Source organism: Notolepis coatsorum (assembly GCF_963971535.1).
Source record: "Notolepis coatsorum genome assembly, chromosome: 9".
Taxonomy (NCBI): domain Eukaryota; kingdom Metazoa; phylum Chordata; class Actinopteri; order Aulopiformes; family Paralepididae; genus Notolepis; species Notolepis coatsorum.
In genome coordinates, this window is record NC_140173.1 from 47,144,410 (window position 1) to 47,161,402 (window position 16,993).

A 16,993-nucleotide genomic window follows, 5' to 3' on the forward strand; every position below is an offset into this window, starting at 1 on the left:
GTGATATAATGAATTACTGTTTCATTTATTTTTACGGGGGTGAATGTGGTAATATAACGCAACATTGATTTCAGGTCATACTGCTCAGCCCTAGTTTCACATTTGAAAGACGATGAGGCAGGGATACTCAATTTTATTGGCAGGCTAAATAGAGAGTGACTCATAATAATAATAAATTGGATTTGAAGAGAGAAGCGCCTTTCTCAGACTCAAGGACACTGTACAAGGAGAGAAGCTATATAAAAGAAATGGTAAATAAAATGATTAATATGTGTATAGTAACAACAGGGAAAAAAACAAATAAGATAAAAAAAATAGGAAGCAAGGTGCTGTCCAATTGGTTGAAGTGGTAACTTCTGGAAAATTAACAAACAAAAACAACAACAAAATTACTCATGTTGGCCTTTCAATGTAATGAATTACTCATGTTGGCCAATAGGAAGAATGTTTTCCATTATGTCAGATGGGAAGTGGAGTTATTTTCAAAATTCAATCATTTCTTTTCAATTCCTTTCCAGGAATAATTCATAAGAATAAAATGCAATTTCTTGCACAGTACATCCACTGACGAGAGGCAACAAGATGGGAAAAGTTGTTATTCACTTTGTACTTGTAGGAAATGTGTACGGTACACGTAATACAAAGATATTATATCGATACAGTGACGCCAAGTATCAATATTAATTTTTTGTTTGTTTTTTGGCTTGACAATCCCATTTTACTTCAATACGAGTGATTGGAATGAGGTGAACAGACTGAAAAACGTTATCGTTATTATAAAACGGATGTATATATATTTTTTTTATTGCAGGTGGCAACAAAGTTTTCCGTTGGGGAAATAATTAATAGTTAATATTATAATCAAGTTGCGGACTGTTTGAATCTCTTACCAATTACTATGCAATTTGTATTTGTAATGCTTAATTCCTGCTTTTTTTCCTTTTTTTTGGTATTTCTTCTTCAGTTACACTATCGTTATGTATCGTAGATGAAATTTCTTGCAATATATCGATTATTGTGTATCGTGATACTGTAGGAGTGCGGAACAAACAGACTGCCAGCCGGTTGTTTAGATGCAATACACGTAACGTGTCATGTTTACTTCCCACTTCCTTAATACAAACTAATACGTCATCACGTCAACCCGTGTGACTACATAACGTCAATGCCCTCTAACCACACCCTGTGCATAACATTGAACATGGAGGTGACAGAATATGAATGTGAATTCTATTGTCCATTATTGTCCCCCACATGCGCCCCCCCAGAATTCACAAGAACTGGCAGCATGAGCCGTTGAGGACCCCGTAAAATCCTGCCGAAGCGGCTTCGGGTGTCCAGAGTCTGTGTAGCGACGGGACCAGTTACCACCAGAGGGTGGTCTGAGGACTTAACGGCCAGGGGGAAACCCTGCGTCATGGTGGAACCCGCAGACCCCGGAGGGCGGTCTTGAGGTTTTGATGGCCGGAGGGCGGCCGCGCCGCGGCGGCTGAGCTACAGGAACCGGACGGTCCAGGTCCACATGAGCCGGTTTCAGACGGTCCACTGAAATGTGGTCCGGTTTCCCTCCTATTTCGACTACAAATGACTTGTCCCCTGTCTCCAGAACACGAAAAGGCCCCTCATATGGTGGCCGTAGTGGCGACCGATGGGCATCATGGCGGACAAAGACGTACTTTGCTGTATGGAGATCCGGTGGAATATAAGCCTGGGGCACAATGTGCTGTAACGTAGGCACCGGCCTAAATACCTTGGCATTGTCCAGGAAAACAGACCGTTGCTGGCCAGCAGACCAAGGCGTTGTGGTGTTGGGCATGAAATCCCCGGGGACTCGCAATGGCTGCCCATAAACCAGTTTGGCTGAGGAGGACTGAAGATCTTTCTTCTGGGCTGATCGGGGGCCCAGCATGACCCACGGAAGTCTGTCAACCCACCCATTGTCCCGAAGACTGGCCCTGAATGCGGCCTTCATTGACCTATGAAACCTCTCGCACAGTCCATTGGCTTGAGGGTGATAAGCCGTTGTACGGTGCAGCTTTACCCCGAGACCCTGGGCCACAGCATTCCAGAGCTCCGATGATTGTAAACTGAGGCCCCCGGTCGGAGGTTATATCCGATGGAGCACCAAAACGGGCAACCCAGGTGCCGATGAATGCTCGTGCAATGTCGGCAGATGTAGTTGAAGATAGTGGCACAGCCTCTGGCCAACGGGTTGTCCTGTCAATCATGGTAAGGAGGTGGGTGCAACCGTGTGATGGTGGCAGTGGCCCAACCAAGTCTATGTGCACATGATCAAACCGCCTTTCAGGCACATTGAAAGGGGTTAGTGGGGCCTTGGTGTGGCGGTGTACCTTGGCCCGTTGACACTCTAGACAAGAATTAGCCCAATCCCGAACATCCTTTTTAAGACCGTGCCAGACGAACCTGGCTGCCACCAACAGCTGAGATGGTTTCCTGCCCGGGTGAGAAAGGCAGTGAAGGGCGTCGAAAACACGCCTCCTCCAAGCGGCAGGGACAACAGGACGAGGCTGCCCAAGTGAGATGTCACACAGGAGCGTAGAACCAGTGTCATTAAAAGAGATGTCCACCAACTGAAGACCTGTATCGGTGGTCCTACATGCCTGGATGTCCTTGTCGGAAAGCTGATCGGCTGCCATCTGTGCATAATCAATCCCGAGGTGGACCGTACTGATGATAGCACGAGAGAGGCAGTCGGCGACAGGGTTGTCCTTCCCGGCCACATGTTGGATGTCTGTTGTAAACTCCGAGATGGAGGACCACTGGCGTTGCTGGCGAGCGGACCATGGCTCTGAGACCTTGGCCATAGCAAAGGTCAACGGTTTGTGATCGACAAATGCTGTGAATGGTCGGCCCTCCAACAGGAAACGGAAATGCCGTACCGCCAGATAGAGGCTGAGGAGCTCGCGGTCAAAGGTGCTGTAATTGCGCTCACTGGCTCTGAGCTGCCGACTAAAAAAGGCCAGGGGTTGCCAGTGACCATCGACTAGCTGCTCATACACTGCCCCAACAGCATAATCCGATGCGTCGGTTGTGAGAGCGATCTGCGCCTCAGGTAATGGGTGCGCCAACATGGCCGCTATAGCCAGGGCTTGCTTAGTGTTTTTAAAAGCTCCCTCCATCTCCTCCGTCCAGGTGAGAGTGAGCTTAGCAGGTTTGACCTTGAGTGCCTCGTAGAGGGGCTGCATGAGCTGGGCTGCGCCAGGCACAAAGCGATGATAAAAATTCACCATACCCAAAAATTCCTGTAGTGCCCGGACGGTGGAGGGCTGCGGAAACTCGCTCACAGCCTGCACTTTCGATGGCAGAGGCACTGCCCCATCCTTTGTGATGCGGTGCCCGAGGAAATCAATTATTCGCAGTCCAAACTGGCACTTGGCTGGGTTAAGAATCAAGCCATGCTGACTCAGGCGCTCAAAAAGTGTGCGGAGGTGAACCATGTGTTCAGCCCTGGAGGAGCTGGCGATGAGGATGTCATCTAAATAAATGAACAGGAAAGGCAGGTCCCTTAACACACTGTCCATGAGGCGCTGAAATGCTTGGGCAGCGTTCTTGAGCCCAAAAGGCATGCGGAGGAACTCAAAAAGCCCAAAAGGGGTGATTACCGCGGTCTTGGAAATGTCCTGTGACTGCACCGGCACCTGGTGATAACCACGAACCAGGTCCACTTTAGAAAATATGACCTTCCCCGCAAGGCGAGATGAAAAGTCCTGAATGTGTGGTATAGGATAGCGGTCAGGGGTCGTAGCATCATTCAGGCGGCGATAATCACCACACGGGCGCCAACCTCCGGCGGCCTTTGGCACCATATGGAGTGGCGAGGCCCAGGGGCTATTGGACCGGCGCACTATGCCGAGGCACTCCATCGCCTCAAACTCCGCTTTAGCAATAGCCAGTTTACCTGGATCCAGGCGCCGTGCACGGGCATGTACTGGCGGGCCTGCAGTCGGTATATAATGTTCCACACCGTGCTTAGCTGTAGCTGCTGAAAAAGTTGGCATGGTAAGAACTGGGAACTCAGCCAACATACTCGAGAACTCAGAGGCAGTAAGGGTACTGAACAGCCTTGAGGAGCTAGAACCACTGAGTTCACATGGGAATGAGCTAAAAGTCTCTGCGCTGACCAAGCGCCGTTTTTTAATGTCCACCAGCAGCCCATGGGCACACAAAAAATCTGCACCTAACAATGGGTTAGACACCTCAGCGGTAACAAACGTCCATGAGAAATGCTGTCCCTCCAAACACTGTCACATGCCGTTCACCATAGGTCCGTATGGGACTGCCGTTGGCCGCCTCTAGTGGTGAACCCCGTACTCCGGCTTGTATATCCAAAACGGATGCGGGTAAAACGCTCACAGTGGCCCCAGTGTCGCACAAAAAACGCCGCCCAGGAAGTGTGTCTCTAATAAATAATAAACTGCCTTCATGGCCAACACTCATGGCAGCTAGCGGGTGCTGGCCCTCTCGTTTCCCGACCCCTTGGCATGGGGGTAGTTACATGGGGGTAGGCATTTTCTAGCCTTAGAGCCAAACTATGCATGGTAGAAACGCATACCTGTGGGCTTTTGTCTCTGGGCCTGGGCGGGGGCTCTGGACAGGGCAGCAGCAACAGCAGGGGGCGGAGAGTCATCCACCTGGTACACAATATTGTTAGCCACCTGACACTGTTGTGTAGCAGAGAAAAACCTATCAGCCTCTTTAGCCAATGCCCGATAGTCTATAATGGGAGAGTTAGCCAAAGCCGACCGCACTTGCCATGGTAGCTGCTGCAAGAATAGCTCCTTAAAGATAAAACGAGGCTTGTGGTTGCCTGGTAGTAAAGCCAACATTCGATCCATTAGCTCCGATGGCTTAGCATCGCCCAAGCCCGGCAAAGACAGTAGCTGACGTGCACGCTCGGACTCCGTTTGACCAAAAGTTTCCAGCAGTACGTCTTTCAGTGTGTCGTACTTACTATCCTCCGGAGGATTCCCGAGCAGATGTGCTACTCTGGATGCGGTAGCCCCGCCGAGCGCCGATACCACGTAATAATACTTTGTATCATCCTCTGTTATCCTCCGTATAGCGAACTGCGCCTCCGTTTGCGCGAACCAAACAGCAGCCTGCTGCTCCCAGAACTCCGGTAGCTTCACTGCTACAGCGTTCACAGCCATGTTTGCTTGTTCAAAAAAATGTAATCCAGTCTTTGGAAGCGTCCAAAAACTAACGTCAGGGTCACCACTGTAGGAGTGCGGAACAAACAGACTGCCAGCCGGTTGTTTAGATGCAATACACGTAACGTGTCATGTTTACTTCCCACTTCCTTAATACAAACTAATACGTCATCACGTCAACCCGTGTGACTACATAACGTCAATGCCCTCTAACCACACCCTGTGCATAACATTGAACATGGAGGTGACAGAATATGAATGTGAATTCTATTGTCCATTATTGTCCCCCACAATACAATCAATATCAAGGGCCAAATATCACCCTACCCCTAAAATGCTTACGCATATCCTTTTTGTCGCAGGAGATCTACCCCGGTCAGTTCCAACCTTCACCCTGCCACAAGTTCATCTCTATGCTGGATAAGCAAGGGAAGCTACTACGCAATTACACACAGAACATTGACACGTTGGAACAAGTGGCCGGTGTGCAGAGGATCATCCAGTGTCACGGTAAGTTGAGACGTCTCAATGGATGGATCTCACGCTTTGTTTTTAGTTGTCATACAGTGATTTGATGTCCAATGCCTCTGTTGTTTCAGGGTCTTTTGCAACTGCGTCCTGTCTTGTCTGTAAACACAAAGTGGATTGTGAGGCCGTAAGGGAAGACATCTTTAACCAGGTATTTTCTGAACGGTTCAGTATAAAATTATGTTATGGCAAATACACTTGTTTTCTGAAACATGATTACACATAAAGCCAAATAACTGACAAATTGGCCATAACTTGATGTTGTGGAGACTGTAACCTGCGTCTAAACTAATATTTTAAACAAAGATAGAAAATAAGATGTTCTATAGCAGTAGTTTTTTTTGGTGCTGGTGTCCTGGAAGATTTAAATATCCTGGAGAAATGGGAGAAATTTCGGTCTAATATTATTGGCTGGGTAGTGTTGAGCAGGGGTTCCCAAACTTTTCAGGCCGGGACCCAGAAAATAAGGCGTCAGAGAGCCACGGCCCATTGCACATCGTCAGGCTTTTTTTCTTTTTTTTTGTCAGGCGACCGATTTTTTAAGCCAAATATCACTTCAATCCTATTAAGTTAGTTCAAGTTAGTTATTCATTTATATGTGCTATTTATGAGAGGGCTAACTTGTTGCAAAATAATAATGATAATAATAATAGCCTCATTAAAATACTTCGGTTGTTTTCAGCGTTTTATGTGCTATCTCCCTGTCTCCGGCTGTCCCTGAGCAACGACCGGAGTGTTGAATGTCCCGTGACTAAGACGGGGAGGACGTGACCCTCTTTGCGCCGCCCCTGTGCCTCAAATAGATCCGCTATCAATTCTATCTTTAATCTTTCAAAATGTACAGTTGCTATTGCATGCACTCATCTGTGTTTCACCACACACATGAGTGCATGCTTACCAACTGTCCGTCTGCAACACTACTATCACCAACATCTAAGAAGGGAGATCCCCCCCCTTGAATGGCCCTTCTAAGGTTTCTCTCCTCCACACTGCCTGTGGAGCTTTTTTCCCTATTGTTAGGTTTTAGTGAGTTTTTCCTTACCTTCGCGTGGGGTATGTCTGGGAGTGCTTGCATTCTTTCATTTATTTGCATTCATCTAAAAATTTTGGACCTTATGGTGTTCTTGTTCTGTTCTTGACTTATTGTTATGTTTTCTTCTTGACTTGTTTAAAGAAGACCTGTACGGCCCATGGGGACATTAACGTGTGTTGTCGGGCCCTATAAATATATTTGATTTGATTTATGTGCATAATCTGTTATTTAGTTTGAAATGTTCGTTGAAATAAGTAGATTTTTCGTTTTTGTTTATTTAGTAAGTTAATATAAAACCATATAGTCGGGAGCTCCAGTAGCTCACCACGTACCGCAAGTGCTATTTCAGCGCCGTGGACAACCGTGCTCGTCACGGATCTGGGGCTGAGCGCGTTCGAATCCCGGACGGCAGCCGTGCCTTTCCCAGAGTGTCTTCCCCCCCATCTGAACCCTTTCAGCCTGCTTCTGTCGGTCGAACTTGACCAAGTATGAATGCGATGAAAAAGCGATAAACGCTAAAAGAACCAGCTGACTGGTCAAAGTTTAAAAAAAAAAAAAACCATATAGTCACATTTTAGAATACAATAGAATAGAATTTTAGAATGCAACTAGAAACACTGTCCTGGCCTGCTTCTAAGTTCAGTGGCATGAAAAAAAAGAAGAAAAAACGTTTTTTTTTTTATCATCTCGCGGCCCTCCCGTGGCTGCTCGCGGCCCACCTTTGGGTCGCGACCCCGACTTTGGGAACCACTGGTGTAGAGGACTAAGCACTCGCCTACCACAGCAGAGACTCTGAGATCGAATCCAGCTGTCTGGCTTGGTCAGTCGTCCCTACGAACACAATTGTGTTTGCGGGTGGGAAGCCAGTGGGTTATGTGTCCTGGTCATTGCAACAGCGACTCCTACTGGTCAGCCTGTTCAGCAGGGAGGGGATCTCAAGGAGATAGCGTGAACCTCTGCACGTGTTACGTTCTCCCAGTGAAACTCCTCGCTGTCTGTTGAAAAGAAGCGGCTGGCGATTCCACATGTATCGGAGGAGGCATGCGAGTCTACACCCTCCCCAGACCGCGGGGCAATGCGCGCAATGAACAGGAAGGGAATTGGCATGACGACTAAATTGGGGATGCAAGAAAAATTATAGAAAGGCAAAAAAGAAGGGCGGTCAGGTGGCGTAGCGGAGATTGCGTTCGTCACCAACCCCGGAGACGCTGGATTTGCCTGTTCGAATCCAGCTCACAGCTCCGGGGTTGTCACCAGCTTGGCTGGCCGTTCACACTAATACAATTGGCAGTATTAGAGGGTGGGAGAAGCTGGCGGGTGGGTCCGGGTCGTTGTAAACAGCGACTCCTACAGTTCGGTCAGGGCGCCTGCTAAGCGCGGATAGGATCTAAGGGCGGTAGTGTGATCCTTCCACACGTTGCACGCTCTCAGTGAGGGTCCGCGCTGCCAGGTGAAAGAAGCGGTTGATTGGCTAGACGTGTGTCGGAGGAAGCACGTGATAGCCTCCACTCTCCCAGACCGACTGTGGGGGGTAAGTGTGCAGCGACCAGGAAGGGGATTGGGAATTGGCATAACGACTAACATTGGGATGGGAGAAAAATCTGAGGAAAAAGGAGGGGAAAAAAAATCAATAATAAAAAAAGAAAAAGAGAGGCAAAAAAGAGAGGCTACATTTGCTCATACATTACATTCCAAATATAATAAGTACCATCAATAGACTTGCATGCATAACACGTCCCAATGTCAGACTAGCTTACCGTACTTTTCGCACTATAAGCCGCACCTGACTATATTGAATGATGTGTACATATATAAGCCGCACTGGACTATAAGCCGCATGTGTTTTAATGTTTAATTACCATATGTAAGGAGTGGAGCCTGCGGCTTAATTTGACTCAACACGGGAAACCTCACCCGGCCCGGACACGGAAAGGATTGACAGATTGATTGCTCTTTCTCGATTCCGTTATATAAGCCGCAGGGTCTAAAAATGGGGAAAAAAGCCGCGGCTTATAGTCCGAAAAGTACGGTAGTCACAATGTTGTTGACGGAAGACTGCTGCCTGTGTTGTTGAGTCAATAAATAGATGGAGAGACCCTCCGAAGATATGTATCCGTTTCAGTCTTTTGTTTTTGTATAAGTGAATGTTTGAGAGAAATGAGACTTTTCAGTTGCCTCTCCGCTATCCAGTTCAGCAGCACCGGACAGCGCAGAAACACAGAGAGAATTCTCTCTGCTGGCACACTAGAGACGGGGATCAAGCGGGCTACCTTGGGAAATTATTTTCACCGGACATTATGAGAGATTTAAATATGTCAGACTTCAATAGATTTTCCCGGAAATAAATCTGTAATTACCGGATAACGGAAACCCTGTTCTACAGTCAGGGTTATGTCATCTTGTAGGCAAAACTCTCCCCAAACGGCACGGTCGTGCATCTTTTGGTGAGAGACTCGAGGGACATTCTAGTGAGGGCGTTTGTTTGCACGGACAGGCCGCTGGACGTCGCATGGTTTCATTCAGACTGTCACTGGAGACTTCCATTGAACCAAATTGAGTGGGCATCCCAAAACGATAGGGGTGTAACGGTACACGTGATTGTACTGAACCGTTTCAGTACAGGGCCTTCAGTTCAGTATGTGCTGTGTACCGAACGAATACAACGTTACTTTAACCATGTGCGTAACTTTTTTTTGCGTGCAGAACTTGTGCAAAGGGGCGGGTGTTGTTCGTTCAGCCCACGTACGCCACTGAGATTACCTGTAATTTAGCCTCATAGTATGGCGAACGTAAACGACAAGCCAGAGCTAGAAGAACTGTTTTTTTTCAGTCTAATATACATTTTACAATCGAATGTATGTTTTCTATTATTATTCTATTAATTAGTCTATTAATTTGAATATAGAATATTCGTTGACGGCCCTACTTAACCTGCACACTACATCACCCCCGAGTGGAACGTGGAAAGCCACGTTCTGCAAACTTTCCCCCACTGTACCGAAATGAACCGTGAACCGTGACTTCAAAACCGAGGTACGTACCGAACCGTGGTTTTTTTGTTTACCGTTACACCCCTACAAAACGGCATTGAACAGTAAAGGCGTCTATTTAAGCAGACATGGAAGCAACATGCCACCGGTTATACCTTTATTCAGCGACGGTCGTGAGGAATTCCAACAGTGCTTTATTGGCAGGACCTTTGCCCATAATGATATATTGGTAAAACAAAGGCTCATATCGGCTGACTGATTCACAGAATCAAAGTTAGAATCAAAGTTAGAGGGTTGCGTTCATTCATAGTTAAAGACGGTATACTTGGGTTCTTCAGTGCAAGAGATCAATTATGTAAACCACTTATATCTTTACTATATGTAAAAGTATAAAGTGCTTTGTGTTGATTTATCTCATTATCGCTTGTCATGTTGGATACAATAACACTGGTAGTGATTGGCTGCAAAAACACTTTTTGGACAAAGTATAAACATTTGCTACCGTGTTGTACGTTTTTTGCTACCTGGAGGATCAATGTTATTCAGTTGATGCCTTGATGGTACCTTGTTCAATACCCATCCTTGCTCCTGGAGTAATGATCTTGCAGACGTCTGTGTTGCTGTCTTCAATGATTTATCTGAAGACAAATGTGTCCCGCAGGTTGTCCCTCACTGTCCACGATGTCCTCCAGACATCCCCATGGCGATCATGAAACCCGATATTGTCTTCTTTGGAGAGAATCTACCTGAATTGTTTCACAGAGCTATGAAGCACGATAAGGATGAGGTGGACCTCCTGATCGTCATTGGCTCTTCGCTTAAAGTCCGACCCGTTGCTCTCATCCCAAGTATGTACTGAAAGGATTTTAATTGTGTGAGAAGATACAACCCATGTTAATTGAAATTGGCATGAAGCATGCATATGTAACGATGTTCACTGAAAAAGTTTTATTTTCTTGCATAGATTTATCCACAACAGTTACAACATACAGTAACTTGGTAATGTCATGGTTGTAAGCTATAAGACATGTCTTGCACAGCAATTGACAGATCCCAAGCCCGCCCACATTTGGTTACTATTGCGACACTGTCAAACCTCACGGAAAAATCTTAATAATGGGGATACATTCATAATCTCCATAATCTGGATAACTAAATTGATTGTGGATATGTTGCATGACATTTCAATCTGGACATAAAGGTTTGTCAATGGAGTTCCTCCTGATGTGATGGTTAGGAACTAGCCATAGGCTACATGGTTAGACTTTATTATTTTTTTTATGTTTCCCATGGATTGAACTGTTCTTAGACAACATGCCATGCCTTTGAACCATCACTAGGTACTGAGTGGTTAACCATGATTATTACATGGCGTTTTAACATTCGCCAAAATGCTTGATTGTGATTGGTCAATAGCGCTCCGTTGCCCCTAGCAGCGGTCAATTATTTCTGCTGCTATGGGCAACGTGCAATAATGACCGCTGTTAGGGGAAAGATAGCCTCGCAGCCGGACTCTCGCAGCGTTATACCATTCACAGCCTGCGGAGCACGGCTGTGCAGCGCCTGTCCGAGGCAGGTCTCGACAGTACACCATGCATTTGATCTCGTCTTGTCGATGGTGTAAAATGAATTATATTGTTGGTAAGTTAGCCCTGTAATAAGCGGGATAATGTATACGTTGACACTGCGAGATTCAAACCTAAATAGACTCAGCTTTACCATATGCACAGCTGCACTGCATCAGGTGTAATCAAGCCCATTGTGATATTTCCTCCAACACCAGAGGAGCAACAGAACAACCGTGTGCATTTGATCTCGTCTTGTCGATGGTGTAAAATGAATTACGTATATTGTTAGTAAGTTAGCCCTGTAATAAGCGGGATAATGTATAGCTATACTCTGTCATTGTCGCAAAATAATTGACCTTCACTGCGTTTAGCAGTGTCGGTCAATTATTTTGCGACAATGACCTCGTAGCTATACATTATCCCTTACGTAAGTGAGTGAGTTAATGACCTTGTGGGTCTGTGAGATGATTCACATAAAAGCCCACCACCAAAATTCAAGTTACTAAAGTCAGGTCCTGACTGAATCTCGGTCGTTAAAGAACACAGGATGCCTATCGCAAAGAGTAGAGGGTTGCCCGATGTTCCTGGCCAAATTCCCAATCAGGTCTCTGACATCAAGGCCACCTAATCATCTCTTCCCCTTAATTGGCTGATATCAATCCCTTTCTCTTGAGCCGTTCAGCCATTGTGTAGTGTGATGTGTGCCTGGTGCCAGTGTATGGCAGCCATTGAGCCTGCGTAGCCCAAGGTTGGGTGCTACCAGTGGTGGTGAAGGAGGCCATTTCCACCCTACATTGTGGGGAGCGCTTTGGGTGTCTAGAAAAGCGCTATATAAATGTAATGAATTATTATGTTTTTACCAAGGAAACTATAAAGGAAGGAAGGAATATCACGTCAGAATACCAGCGTTCTATGCTATGCTTGGTACCAGATTTTTGTGCCTGTTTTATTGAAGCCTGAAGAAATATAAATCAACCAATATATCAAACGTTAGCTAGTTAACAAGGCAACAAATTGCGGATGATTCTGACATCCGGGGTAATAATGACGGGTCATAAATGAGGAGATGGTGATCCCATTCAACTCGATGCCGGTCGAATTCAAAGTGATGTCAATGTGCTTTCACAAGCTACACAGTGACGCGATGACCCTTCCTTAGGGATGGGTACCGAATCCGGTACTTTTAAGGGTATCGACCGAATCACGCCGGTACTACCGAGTACCGATTCACGTGAGATCCACCGGTGCCACATTTCAGTACTGTAAAAAGAGAGAGAAAAAAAGACTATTCCGATGACGTCAACATTTAGTTTACCGCAAAACTAAACCTATGAAGTGTGCTGCACGTTCACACGCACAATACACGCTTACCTAGGATTTGACTTGATTCACCAACAAAGCAGTTGAGGCAATGGCAAGCCGAAAACGGTCGCAAGTGTGGTTACACTTTACAAAGCTAGATGCAGACAACGCTCGCTGCTATATTATATATATATATATATATATATATATTAACAAATTGTTCTAAATAAATAATAATGATAATAACTAATTAGAAGTTTGGACAAATGTTTTAGATTACTTTGTTTGAGACTAAAGTACAGAAAAAATTTACAGTTTGGTACCGGTATCGGTTCAAATGTGAACGGTACCCAACCCTATCTTTCCTCCTTTTATAGTTTCCTTGGTCTTCACGCATTGACAGCGAATAGTAACAGCTGCCCTCTTTCTCCAACCAGACTCCATTCCCCACGGAGTGCCTCAGATACTGATCAACAGAGAGCAGCTGCCCCACCTCAACTTCGACGTGGAGCTACTGGGCGACTGCGACGTCATCGTCAACGAGCTCTGTCATCGACTGTGCGGGGACTTTGAGCGGCTTTGCTTCAACACCTTGAGACTCAGTGAGATCACGGAGAAGCCTCCTCGGCTGTCGCCTCCCGCGGAGCAGCTTCCGGCACCCGAGTCCTCGTCCGATTCCAGAGAGCCGCAGAGCGAGTCCTCGTCCGATTCCAGAGAGCCACAGAGTGAGGCCTCGTCCGCTTCCAGAGAGCCACAGAGAGAGGCCTTGTCCGCTTCCAGAGAGCCACAGAGTGAGGCCTCGTCCGCTTCCAGAGAGCCACAGAGTGAGGCCTCGTCCGCTTCCAGAGAGCCACAGAGAGAGTCCTCTTCCAGAGAGCCGCAGAGAGAGTCCTCTTCCAGAGAGCCGCAGAGAGAGTCCTCTTCCAGAGAGCCACAGAGAGAGTCCTCTTCCAGAGCGCCGCAGAGAGAGTCCTCTTCCAGAGCGCCACAGAGAGAGTCCTCTTCCAGAGAGCCGCAGAGAGAGTCCTCTTCCAGAGAGCCACAGAGAGAGTCCTCTTCCAGAGAGCCGCAGAGAGAGTCCTCTTCCAGAGAGCCGCAGAGAGAGTCCTCTTCCAGAGCGCCGCAGAGAGAGTCCTCTTCCAGAGAGCCACACAGAGAGTCTTCGTCCGCTTCCAGAGAGCCGCAGAGAGAGTCCTCTTCCAGAGAGCCACAGAGAGAGTCCTCTTCCAGAGAGCCACAGAGCGAGTCCTCTTCCAGAGAGCCACACAGAGAGTCCTCTTCCAGAGAGCCACACAGAGAGTCCTCTTCCAGAGAGCCACACAGAGAGTCTTCGTCCGCTTCCAGAGAGCCACACAGAGAGGCCTTGTCCGCTTCCAGAGAGCCACAGAGAGAGGCCTCGTCCGCTTCCAGAGAGCCGCAGAGAGAGTCCTTATCCACTTCCAGAGAGCCACAGAGCGAGGCCTCGTCCGCTTCCAGAGAGCCACAGAGCGAGGCCTCGTCCTCTTCCAGAGAGCCACAGAGCGAGGCCTCATCCACTTCAGACTCCAAGCCTTCGGAGGCGACGACAGAAGGTCCGAATGTCTCGCAGGCTCTGGAGGTTCCCCCGGAGCCTTGTCCAAAGGAAGAGACGACGGGGTGTCTGGGGAGGACGGAGACGTCGGACGGCGTTCAGAGAGAAGGGACGACTGAGGACACTCCGAGAGAGCGGGCCGTCGAGGCAAAGACCCGACACACCCACCTTGAACTTCGTAGACGATGCTGGATGAGTCGCATCAGTAGAAGTCCGATCAGCAAACGCCTCGAGAGTAAGAATTTAGACAGAACTCATTGAATTCATTGCCGATGTTTAGGAAGATCTGTCTTGTTATAACATAATTGTTACTATAATATCCTGATTACAACATCAATCAAAAATGTCTTATCAATATAATGTAATATTAATAGGCAATATGTCGATATTGTTTTAACGTCTGTTTTTTTTATATCGTCAATAGTGATATAGAATTTCAGTCTCTTAAATAATTATAAGGTAAATATTAAGTCTGATTTCTCGCATTAATTTCAGAAAAATACCAGTGACATTTAAAAATGACTTTTTCAGTTTTATACTGCCTTTCACTCCACATTACCATGTCGTCCAAAATTATGAACATTGGTCAGATTATCTAATGTTATTTTATTTTCCTTATCCAAGCAGATATTGTGATATATATCGATAGAAAACAGTCCTTCTGCATATTGTGATATTTCTCACCTCGCCCAGCCCTAGTTAGAAAACAAGTGTCTCCTTTACTTGTCCAGAAACATCCCCTATGCCCTAAATAAAATGTTACCCTATTTGCATATTCCTATTCCAACTGAAGGCAATATTGGGTTATAAGGGGGACATGTCATTGGAAGGAATAATTGCTTGAAAAGATGGCCCAGATACAAGAGTTTTATTTGTCACAGCATACAGGTATACAGTGAAAACAGGTATACAGTAGTGTAACGGCCGTCAGTTCTCAATAGACCTGTTCGCCTTATACGTCAGACTCGGTGTGCGTGCGCACCGCCGGGGCAGAAAGGAACGTAATCCTGGTCAGAACAACGGGGCAGACTACAATATATTTGCATTTGTTAGCCATGCTAGCAATCTAAACAATCAATCCATGCCAAAGCTAGATATGTAAAAGGTGACAGCCTCACACTCACAGCCATGCTGATTTGGCAAAATTACATCCAGCAGTTTTTGTTAGAAATGGCTTTTAGTCAGGAGTGCCATGGTTTCTCCATAGAGCCCCGTTTGTACTTCTTTTGGCGCAGCAGCTCGCGCAGGTCCGGGGTAACTTAAGTCACGTGACTCAGTTGGTATTGCTGATTGGCTCGAACACGGTATGTTTGTAAACGGCGAACAGGTCTATACCGACATGTTTCTCCCATCATGAAATCTAACCTTGTGATCGATTGGTCTCCGCAGCATGTCAGTACCTGTTCCAAGCGCCCAATCACTACGTCTTCCACGGGGCCGAGGTGTACTCCGAGTCGGAGGACGAGATGTCCAGCTCCTGCGGAAGTGAGAGCGAGGACTCCTGCTGCAGCGCCGACGGCATGGAAGAGGAGGAGGAAGAAGAGGAGGAGGAGGATGAGGAGGAGGAGGAGGAGGAGAGTGACGCAGAGGAGCCGAGGCGTGACCTGCCGGCGGCAGACGGGGAGGAGAGCCACACGAGCCCCGACAGAGACACTGTTCCACACAAGCTAGCCAATGAGGACGTTACGTTGAGTGCACAGAAAGACAATGCCTCTAAAGATATTCAGAGCACCGCACACCTTTAAGTGTAAACTACCCAGCCTACAGAGCACTAATTGTCTTTTTTTTTATATATATATATCTGTTTTCGTATATTTTTTGACTCATCAACCTTACTATTAATTTTCATAAAGTTGAGATTGAGTGACAACGTTGTTTGCATACGCCGCAAGGTCATTCTTCGCATTTTGTCTTTTCTGTGCGGCCAGGTTGATCACACGTATTGTGTGCGTCTGAAAGTTCATACTGCATACTACTTGCTAAATAGGATTGAGAAGAAACACGCACACTCACCCTCGCTCTCTCTACGAACCAACAAAGAGAAAACAATCTCATTCATTTCAATCATGTATGCGTGTGCATGACTTAAGAATGTTGAGACCTACTCTTCTCAAGATGCACACTATATAGTAGGCACTATGAGTTCCAGACACAAACTTGAATGATTTCCAGGTGGTATACTTGAACAGATTTCACAAACGTGTAGTCCGCTAGTTCAACGACATGAGCCCTTCCGGAAGGGGTAAATACTGAGAAATGTTTCTTTTATCTAGACCAAAGAGCTCTCCAGTCCTCTTTAATTGTCATAAGCTTGTGTTTTTGACCTGCCACTTAAATCTTGGAAAAGTATATGTTCTGTGGCATGTTTTCATTCAGATATTTGACAGCTACTTTCTATGGAAAAACCTCTTATTTTTACACTCTTACCTTGAGACATACTCAGTAAAGAGTAGATGAAATGTTTATTTTGTTAATTCAGTCTGTAAAAAGTAATACCAAGTAAGCCTTAGAACTATATTCAATGAATTGACATTGAAAATGGCACTTTTTCCTTATTACTCAATTTGTTGTCACTTTTGATAAAACAGTGGGTAGGAACATGTTCATTTATTATACATGGGCGGGTGGTGCCTTTAACAATTAAGCACCATTGTTTGGTAGACTACATCTGAGCCAATCTTTTTGTTTGATACATGTCTACACCAATGCTACTCGCATGCCATTCTATTTAAACATTGTTATGTTTACGTTAAATAAGAACCTTTTACATTATTGCAGCTGTCTAACGTCATGTCTCCCGTGGGGTGGGTTTATTGTTAAGTAAAAAAAAA

At 46.2% G+C, this 16,993-nt stretch overlaps 1 protein-coding gene across 1 annotated transcript in view; it reads left to right on the forward strand.

Moving 5' to 3' along the window:
• sirt1 (sirtuin 1) overlaps window positions 1-16,933 on the forward strand; it is a 60,766-nt gene extending 43,833 nt beyond the window's left edge. Inside the window, exons 5-9 of the mRNA XM_084321370.1 lie at window positions 5,534-5,681; window positions 5,771-5,850; window positions 10,384-10,570; window positions 13,030-14,397; window positions 15,552-16,933. Coding sequence (XP_084177496.1) covers window positions 5,534-5,681; window positions 5,771-5,850; window positions 10,384-10,570; window positions 13,030-14,397; window positions 15,552-15,907 — 2,139 coding nt within the window. The 3' untranslated portion in view covers window positions 15,908-16,933. The remainder of the gene's footprint in view (window positions 1-5,533; window positions 5,682-5,770; window positions 5,851-10,383; window positions 10,571-13,029; window positions 14,398-15,551) is intronic.
• The last annotated feature ends 60 nt before the right edge of the window (window positions 16,934-16,993 follow it).